An 8,871-nucleotide genomic window follows, 5' to 3' on the forward strand; every position below is an offset into this window, starting at 1 on the left:
AGCAACGAGCACAGCGAACGAGCGCGGAGGAGGAGGACACCTTCGTCATGGAAGTGGAGGTAATCAATTGAATACAAACTCGGTTGTAATGAGTCGAATACAAAGCGGTTGTAATCGGTTGAATACAAAGTGGTTGTATTCCTTTGTCATTACCCGGGGGTTGACATCTCGCTCGCCTTCTCAGTCATCGCCACTCCTGACTGGCTCAACTAGACTCGCACTAGACTAACTGTGCCTTGTAGACGCTATACACGCATCCACGAACACACGCCAGCGCTGACGACGCCGTGCGGCTCCCTCGCCCGCCGCTTGCGATTCCTCGCGCTTCCTTCGCCACGCACGCCCTCGACCTCGCTCTTTGACCTTCAGAGGCACCTTTCCACCCTCACACACTCTCCTAGACACCGGCCTTTGCGTCCTCTGCAACCGCGACATCCCGCCATGTCCTCCTCGACTCCCGCTCCAGACGCGAATCCAGGCGGCGAACCCGTCTCGCTGTACATCTACGACCTGTCGAATGGGCTGGCGGCGATGTGGGGACAGGCATTGACGGGCAGACCGGTCGAGGGGATCTGGTGCGTTCGCGCTCTCGCTTCCATCGGTCGAGGTCCTTCCGCGTGAAGGGAAGAAAGCTGATGGGTGAAGGAGCCGCGAGCGCAGGCATACGTCGCTTGTCTTGTACGGCATGGAAGTCTTCTACGGACAGGGCATCTCGATCGTCTCGCCCCCTGGCACGACTCACGTTCGTCTCCTCCCCCGGTCCATATCGCTCTCCTTCGTTCGCTGATGAAAGTACTGCCCGCAGCACGGCGTTCCGAAGAAGGAGCTCCCCTGTGGCGTCACGCATCTCGACAAGGAGACCTTCCTCGAGTACATCGAGGGATTGAGGGAGACCTACACCGCTGACGCATACCACATACTCGAGTTCAACTGTGCGTGCGCGCGCTCCTCCTCTGTCTCTCTGCTCCATTACTCGCGGAAGAATCTGATAGCGGAATTCCCATGAGCACGCAGGCAACACCTTCACGAACGACGTCCTCTCCTTCCTCAACTCCTCCTCAATCCCCTCCTACATCCTCTCCCAACCCTCCGAAATCATGTCGACACCCTTCGGTGCCCAGATGCGCCCGATGATTGAACAGATGTTTGTTGGACGACGGACTGCGAGCGCGGGAAGGGCAGAGATTGGACGACTTACGAGCCAGCTTGGAGGGTTGCCGACTCCTGCGCCGACACCGCCAAGTGCGGAGTCGGTCGCGTCCAATCTACAAATCGTCACCTCTGCCTCATCCCTGCGCTCGACCATCGTCTCCTCCCCCTCGGTGATCGTCCTCTACACCCACCCCTCCTCCGCCTCATTGAACGCGACGAAAAAGACGTTCGAATCTCTCGCGCCCAAGTACGCACGCACAAAGTTTGTGCTCGTCGAGACGCACCTCGCGCACGGCGGGGCAGGCGAGTTCGCTGACCTCGGATTGAAGGAGAACGAGAAGGAGAAGGAGACGCTCGCCTTCTTCGCGCGCGGTCGATGCGTCAAATCCCTTCCCTCTCCGTCACCGTCAGACCTCGAGAACAAGATCGTCTGGCTCGAAGACCGTCTTTGGCCTTCGCACCCTCACGCGGCCGTCGGCCTCACACACCTCGACGCGCTCGTTTCCCGCGCTCGGAAGGGCGAAGGGATGGTCACCTGGAAGGGCATGCCGAAGAGGGAGGGGTTGGAAAGGAAATTGGTTGAGGAGGTTGTTGGAGCTGCGTTTGGCGAGGAGGGGAGGAGGGAGCAAGTGCGTGCGGTGATGCGGGATGCGGTTGGGAGGGTGTTCAAGGCGGTGCAGGGAGGGATGGGAGTCGAGCTGGATGAGCGAGTTTGGAGCGCGGCGATCGAGACGGTTGAGGCGCTCTCCGCGACGGAGAAGCTCGACGCAGCTCTCTTCCCGCTCATCGACCTCCTCCGCCTCGCTTTCTCTCTCCCCACCGCCAGCGTCTCTCCAGTCACTCTCGCATCCCTCCCCCGACTTCTCAACGCCCTCGCAGGCACGCTCGACACCCGCTCCTCCGCTCCTTCGTTCGAAACCGACCTCCTCACCTCCCTCAAACTGATCTCCAACCTCCTCTCCCCCTCCATCCAGTCACCTGCACTCACCGCTCGCATCCTGGCGCCAGACAGCCTCCCCTCCCTCACTCGACTAATCCTACACGCACTCCTCTCCCCTCCCTCGCCAGGCGCATCGAAACTCCCACTCGTCGCCGCGCAAACGGCCTTCAGTCTCGTCGCGCGCGTAGGTGAGGAGAGGATGTATGAGGAGGATGTGGGCGGGGACGAGTGGGAAGTTGAGGTGGCGAGTGCGGTTGTTGAGGCGTTGGGAGGTGCGGAAGATGGGGAGATCCGTGAGTCGATCTCTGCTCGCGTGCTCGGTGCTTTCTCTCGCCGGAGAAGCTGTACTGATGCACCGTGTTCATGCCGGCTCGCAGTCCACCACCTCACCAACTCACTCGGAACCCTCCTCTTCCTTTCTCCGCACTTCTCCTCCGTCCAGTCTTTGCTCGAGGTGCTAGAGACGGAGGCGGTGCTTGCGCGGGTAGAGGAGCGGCTGGCGAAGGAGGAGAGGAACTTGGTTGGGGAGGTGAGGAGGTTGGTTAAGAGTGGAGGAGACGAGTAGAGCGCGGATGGAGGAGCGGACGCAGAAGGTTCGGGGTGGACTCGTGTGTTGATGTACTTTCTCGCTTTGCAAAGCTTCGTACCGCATCGACTCGACTCCATCTCTCGTTCGAGCTGGTGAGGAGCGCGAAGACTGCCAGAGTCGCGCGTTGCATGAGGTATCGCTTCTATCCGGGTATGGTCCGTGTCTTCTTTCTCTCTTGTCGTACGCCGTGCGATCTACTTGCTCTCGTCGAGCGACAAGCCAGCCTCGAAGAAAGCGTCTTCGAGCCGGTCGAGGACGAATCGCGCGGCTTGGTCTTCGTCGCCCGCACCTGAGGAGAAGCCGTCGAGGATCTGCGCAACGTGAGAGCTGTCAGCACTCGTGCAGCGGGTCAAGAGAGGAAAAGGAAAGCGACCCACCGCCTGTCCAAGCCACAACTCCATCTCCATCCCCTCGCTCCTCTCCACCGATCCCCTCACAACCTCCTCCGCAACCTTCATCTGCTCCGCCATGCCACTCTCGACTTTGTCGTCGACTTGGCGGGACATCTCGGCTGCGCCGTCGGCGTCGGAAATGATTGTGGGCTGGAGGAGGGGGTCGTCCCCGTTCTGCGCTTCTTCGCCCGCTTCCCTTTCCGCTCCTTGCTCGCCGTCAACACCCCCTTGTCCCTCTCTCTCGTGACTCGGTACAACTCCAGCCATCCAACTAGCCTTGACTTTGAACGCCTCAGCCCTCCAACGATCCCGCATCTCCCCCCTCAATTGTTCGACCTGTCTCCGCGTCTCCTTGTCGACCTTGTGCGTGAGGAGGGTGGAGGAGAGGGTCGTGAGGCGCGGTACGAGGGGTGAAGTGGGGAGGTGGGTCGTAAGGAGATGAGCGATGGGAGAGGACGAGGAGGGCATGGTGGACAGGGCGGGGGCGTCGGGAGTAGCCGAGATGGACATCGTAGCAGTCTTTGAGCAAGAGAGGCTGTTTCAGTGCGACGTGGCGAGGCGGAGGAGCAAGAGTCGTTGAGGGACGAGGACGAGGAGGTGAAGTGCGCTTCAACTCGCTTCGTGGGCGTAGCTGACTGCACGAGAGCAGTTCAAAGCATGTGATCAGACTGCGGGCAACCAGCCAAGCTCGACCATGCGATGTAGGAACGCGTCTCCTCTCCCTCGAGCAAAGCGACGCCGAAAGTACGCAATAAGATGCCCAGATAATTTACAGACCCCTTCTACCCTTCACAGGCCCTACGCCACCCACCCATACATCCTCCAAGCCCATCCCATCCTGCCCTTCTCCCTCTCCGCGCGGGCAAGATCATCCACCTCGTCGTCCTCCGTCTGGACGTATCGGCCCGAGTCGAGGTCGATTTGTGAGAGCGAGGGCGTGCGGACGCCTTTGAGGAGGCGCCAGAAGAGGTAGAGGCCGGCGAAGATGGGGAGCTCGACTGCGCGCAGGCCAGGGTGAGCGGCGAGTCTCGTGCAGAGCGAGCACGGGAGGGACGCACTGTAGTTGGCCACGAAATCCACCCCGCTGAACGTTCCTCGGAAGACCGTCCAGCCCTGGACGAGGATGATAAAAGTCGTCGCGCCGATGATCACGAGTCCGCCGTAGATGCCAAGCGGGTTCGGGTACCGCAGCTGCTCCGCCGTCCGGCCTTGCTTCTTCCAGGCGAGGCGGAAGCGGAAGGAGGCGACGCCGATGCAGAGCCAGGCGATTTGATTCGAGACCTGCGTGCAACCGGTGTCAGCGACGAACGACAAGAGAGAGGGAGAGCACGCAACTCACGCCAACCAGGTTCTGTGCCCAAGTCCAGATCTGCCCCGCTCCACCAGGCAAGAAGCTCGCGCCGAAGAAGAGAAGCGAGACGCTCGAGATGGCGAGGACCGAAACCCAGGGTACGCCTTGCGCGTTCGTGCGGCGGAAGATGGAGGGTGCCTGCCGGATCACGGCGAGGCCGTATAGGACGCGCGCACCCGCGAACATGGCGTGGTTGCCGGCGGAGAGGACGGAGGTGAGGATCACTGCGAGAGCAGCGGAAGGTCAGCTTGGATCCGAGAAGCGGACGAGAAGAAGGCGAGCGCACCTGCATTCATGAAGCTACCGCCGGCCTCTGTAGGAATGTGGGAGACTGCATCAGTTCTCGCTCAGGCTGGAGGAGAAGTAAGAACGCACTCGACCCGGCCTGCTGGAACACAAGCGTAAACGGCGACGTCGCGGTCGACTTGATGGACAAGTTGGGGTAGTCGTAGGGCACGTTGAAGCCGATGATGATGACGGTCGAGATGTAGAAGATGAGGATGCGCCAGAAGACGCTCCGGGTCACGCGAGGGATGTTGCGGATCGGGTTCTTCGTCTCGCCTGCGGTGACGCCGAGTCTGCGCATGGTGAGCGTCAGTACCCGCATTGTGAGTAATCAAGTCGCGAAATGACGGGAAGGAAGGGCGAGGGAGAGAAGGCGAACAGTCGAAGAAATGAGGACTGAGGGAGGCGAAAGATGCGCAAGGTCGAAAGGCAGACTCACGACTCGGTGCCGCCATACGCGAAAGCCGCGCTCACAAAGAGCTTGGCGAAGCCTCCGAACCCGTCGACGAACGGCGCCGCCCCATGCGTCCAGTACTGCCCCCCGATGTATTTGTGCTCAGTGTTCCCGCCGGCGTTGACCGCGATGCCGAGAAAGAAGAAGATCACGACGCTGAGTACCTTGAGGATGGAGAGCCAGTACTCGAGTTCTCCGTAAAAGTGGACGGGCATGAGGTTGATTCCGAGGAGGAAGAAGAGGAAGAAGAGTGACGGGAGCCAGGTGAGGCGGTCCGTCCAGTACTCCATTAAGACTTGTGCGGCGGTCAAGTCGCCTGCGCAGGAGATGGCGTCGTTGAAGGCGTAGTTCCAGCCGATGGTGAACGAGAAGGCGTGGTCGACGAATCGGCCCGAGTATGTCGTGAACGACCCTGCCTGCGGGTACTCGGTCGCGATTTCGCCCAAGCAGAGCATGACGAGGTAGACGAGGGCGCCGACGATGGAGTAGTTGATCAGGAGCGACGCGGGTCCGCCTGTGTGAAGCGCTCGTCCGGTGCCGAGGAACAGGCCCTGCGCAAGAGCGACTGAGTCAGTTTGCGCGTGCACTAAAGCGACAGTTGAGCAAGCGTACGGTGCCGATTGTTCCACCCTGTGAGATGTCAATGTCGAATGTCAGCAAGGTCTGTGAATGCGAGCAGGACACAGACGCACGATGGCAATCATCGACACCTGCCTCGCCGACAAGTTCCTCTTCAGATGCTCTGGCGCCACCGCATCTCCACCACCAGTGACCTTGACCGGCTTCTGCTCCTCCGTCGGCAGCCCCTTCTCGACGTCGTCCTTGGTCGACAGCGGCGGCGACTGAGCCTTTTCCAAGTCTGGCAGCGTTGCCATGTCCAGTAGCAGGGTCTAGCGAGTGCAGGAGAAGGAGAAAGAGGAACACCGCGTGCCACTCGTTCGAAAAAAGTCTCCTGGATGGCGTGCGAGCGAAGGGGAATGGCTGAATCAGCTGAGACACTGATCAAGGCGAGCAGCGGGTCGAGCAAGGCGTGCTGGCGTCTACTATGGTCAGCCTGCGAGCGGCTCACACGCGGGCAGTCTCGTGGTCGAGTGGGCGAGGAGCGAGGAGGAGGAGGAGGAGGAGGAAGTAGGAAGTGGTCCTCTCCCTCGACCACCACCGCTTAACCCGCCGAGGCCACGCTGAGCATGCTCACACGCGTGCCGCTGGATATTGTGCACCTCGTGATCCGCCACGCCGTCGACCGCGACGCCTACGACGAGGACTGGCCGGCGTACCAGCGACGACTCGCCCAACTCTGCCTCGTCTGCTGCTTCTTTCGCGATGCTGTGCAGCCTGTGCTGTGGAAGACACTGCGCGTCAGAACCCTGGAGCAGTTTCACAAGGTCGCCGGGAGGGATGGGAGGAACCGGCACCTCCTCAAGCACGTCGAGGAGTTCCGAGGAGGACCCGAATTGATGGAGGAGCGCATGCACGATGCGGTGATCTACCTACGACACTATCTGCCGTCTCTTCAGGCACTCTCGCTGAACACGTTCGGGATGCCCGAGATGGGTCTTGGGCGGTTCCTACGCTCCGAAAGTGCGTTGCCTGCTCACGAGTTCTTCTTGAGGTGCGCAGCCAGCTGATTGTATCGTGCTGCAGACTTACGATCCCTGAGCCTCCACAACTACGACCGTCTTCACCCCATGCCGGCCGGCTCTATCCTTCCCAGCCTCGAGACACTCTCCCTGGCCCGGACCAACGCTCTTCTTTCGACGTTCTGCGACATCCTCCGTCCGGAATGTACACCTCGTCTACGACATCTCGCATTGACTCTCGTGAGCGCCGACGACACTTTCCGCCGTCTCCCTCCTCCCCCCGACCTCAGTCGCCTCCGGGTAGTTCAAGTCGAGGGCTGCTCCCGGGCTCCAAGCCTGTACCAGCTCATCAAGTTTGAGCAGGGAACTCTTGTGAGTTTCGCTTGGTCGACAACTTCGCGGGCAATCGGGCGAGCGCTCGACATCCTCGGCCGGAAACCCGACTTTCTTCACCTCAACAAGCTGCCCAAATACTCCGCCATTCGCCTTGCTCCGCCAGCCTACACTGAACTTGACGACCATGTCAAGTACTTCCTCCGCAACGGTATACTCAAGCAAGTCAAGGCGGTCTTCCTGCCGTCCGAACTCGTCAACACGGATCCATTCAACGATTCGACTTGGCGCGGAGGATTCCTCTCCCTTCTAAGTGCCTGCCGCGACAACAAGACTCCCATCATCCTCTACAACGCCGATCGCGACGTTGCGGGAGAGCTCTCAACGGCCTTGCTGCGGCATATCAGACGAATGGACGACACGATCTACAACCAGCGTGGACAAGCGCAGACGGTAAAGCTTGTGCAGGAATGGGAATACTACGGGGCGGAGTCGGCGCCATTGCCGACCATTCCGTCCAGCTTGCAGTGAGGCGACTTGCGCCGACGTCTCGCGACAAGCGCCCCTCCAATAGCAATCCGTTTGCGCCCCTTCACCTGGCCCAAGCGACTTCTCACCGCCTGGTCGAATACGACGACGTTGCGTCGTACGGCTTGCTTGAGGAGGACGAGTGCGAATCGAGCGAAGAAGAGGAGATCTTGGTCGTCGTGTCGACTGACCGGGACTACAGCTAGCCTGGTCCCGTCGGTGGATGGGAGGACGGGCTGGATGGGCTTGACGATTAGGATGGAGCGGTGGAAGGCGTTGGGAGGAGTTAGGAGTCGTCGGACGAGGAGGACCACGAGCGGGAGATCTGCCGAGGAGACTCGCAACGCTGGGGATGCAAACTCTTCGCCTTGCTCTCGCTGTTTGCTGGAGAGGCTGGCCTGCCTACTCGAGGCGGCAAGCGTAAGGCGTGTTGCGCTGTAAAGGTTCTCCTTCGTCTCCTCAAGTCTCCTCGTCTCCTCAAGCTCGCAGATTCAAAGGTGCGTCCCTCTACCCGCTCCATTCTGCTCTTACTCGTGTTCTGGCGCTACACTCCTGTCAGTCCTGCGTCCAGGCGCCGCTCCCTCGTTCACTTCGCTCCTGTCCGCGGACTTCCCGCCTTACCCCTCCTTCCACTCGCTCGCACGCGCTCAACTCTCGCTAGCTAGCTCACAGCCGCTCTCACGACCATGCCAGTCACCCTCCCACTCGAACTTGCGCTCCAGGTCGTTGAGCGCGCCCTCCCTCGCCGCCTCGACGAGAGCAGGTCCGAGCACCTCGCACGCCTCAGGCGTATCGGCCTCGTCTGCAAGGCTTTCAACGAGGCTGTCCGGGATTCGTTGCGCACGGTCAAGGTTACGTTCCGCAGGAGAGGCGCTCCGGCGTCGGCGAAGCGCTTGAAGAAGGCTGAGGCGGAGGGGCGTCCGGTCGAGGTTGTCGTCGTTTCTGGCGAGCACGACGATCCTTGCGAATACCTTTGGATGCACGGCAAAACCATTGTCTCGATCACGTACATCGGCGAGCCTGACTTCGCGTACGGCGCTGGCGACTTCGGCGCCAAGGACTTCCCAGGTGCTTTTGCCTCGCCTCTATTGCCCGTCCGGAGCTGACGTTCGGCGTTCTGCAGCTCTCCGTACCCTTTCTTTCACCATCCCTCCCGTCGACTGGCCCCGCCCTCGCCCGGTCGAGCTCATCGCTGTCCAAGAGCTCGTGCTGGCTTTCCCCAACATCGACCTGCTCAAGGACATCTTGCACCCCGCAACGACCCCTC

The 8,871-nt window shown here is 60.8% G+C and overlaps 5 protein-coding genes across 5 annotated transcripts; 3 read left to right on the forward strand and 2 right to left on the reverse strand.

The window, feature by feature from the left end:
- Positions 1–441: 441 nt before the first annotated feature.
- Positions 442–2,657, forward strand: RHTO_00929 (thioredoxin; the record flags this gene model as incomplete). Its single annotated transcript, XM_016414613.1, has 5 exons — positions 442–575; positions 661–742; positions 806–932; positions 1,015–2,385; positions 2,470–2,657. 5 exons carry the CDS (start codon positions 442–444, stop codon positions 2,655–2,657), a joined length of 1,902 nt encoding a protein of 633 aa, XP_016273294.1.
- A 218-nt stretch (positions 2,658–2,875) lies between these two features.
- RHTO_00930 (uncharacterized protein) lies at positions 2,876–3,583 on the reverse strand (the record flags this gene model as incomplete). Its single annotated transcript, XM_016414614.1, has 2 exons — positions 2,876–2,992; positions 3,059–3,583. The coding sequence occupies 2 exons, from the start codon at positions 3,581–3,583 to the stop codon at positions 2,876–2,878; spliced, it is 642 nt and encodes a 213-aa protein (XP_016273295.1).
- A 288-nt stretch (positions 3,584–3,871) lies between these two features.
- Positions 3,872–6,038, reverse strand: RHTO_00931 (amino acid transmembrane transporter; the record flags this gene model as incomplete). The annotated part of the gene is made up of 8 exons (XM_016414615.1): positions 3,872–4,071; positions 4,132–4,354; positions 4,413–4,648; positions 4,711–4,737; positions 4,800–5,002; positions 5,149–5,714; positions 5,776–5,793; positions 5,856–6,038. 8 exons carry the CDS (start codon positions 6,036–6,038, stop codon positions 3,872–3,874), a joined length of 1,656 nt encoding a protein of 551 aa, XP_016273296.1.
- Positions 6,039–6,350: 312 nt separating this feature from the next.
- On the forward strand, positions 6,351–7,607 carry RHTO_00932 (uncharacterized protein; the record flags this gene model as incomplete). Its single annotated transcript, XM_016414616.1, has 2 exons — positions 6,351–6,744; positions 6,808–7,607. 2 exons carry the CDS (start codon positions 6,351–6,353, stop codon positions 7,605–7,607), a joined length of 1,194 nt encoding a protein of 397 aa, XP_016273297.1.
- Positions 7,608–8,290: 683 nt separating this feature from the next.
- On the forward strand, positions 8,291–8,710 carry RHTO_00933 (uncharacterized protein; the record flags this gene model as incomplete). The annotated part of the gene is made up of 1 exon (XM_016414617.1): positions 8,291–8,710. The coding sequence occupies one exon, from the start codon at positions 8,291–8,293 to the stop codon at positions 8,708–8,710; it is 420 nt and encodes a 139-aa protein (XP_016273298.1).
- Between the last annotated feature and the right edge of the window lie 161 nt (positions 8,711–8,871).

The sequence above is a fragment of the Rhodotorula toruloides genome (assembly GCF_000320785.1).
Source record: "Rhodotorula toruloides NP11 unplaced genomic scaffold Scaffold11, whole genome shotgun sequence".
NCBI lineage: Eukaryota > Fungi > Basidiomycota > Microbotryomycetes > Sporidiobolales > Sporidiobolaceae > Rhodotorula > Rhodotorula toruloides.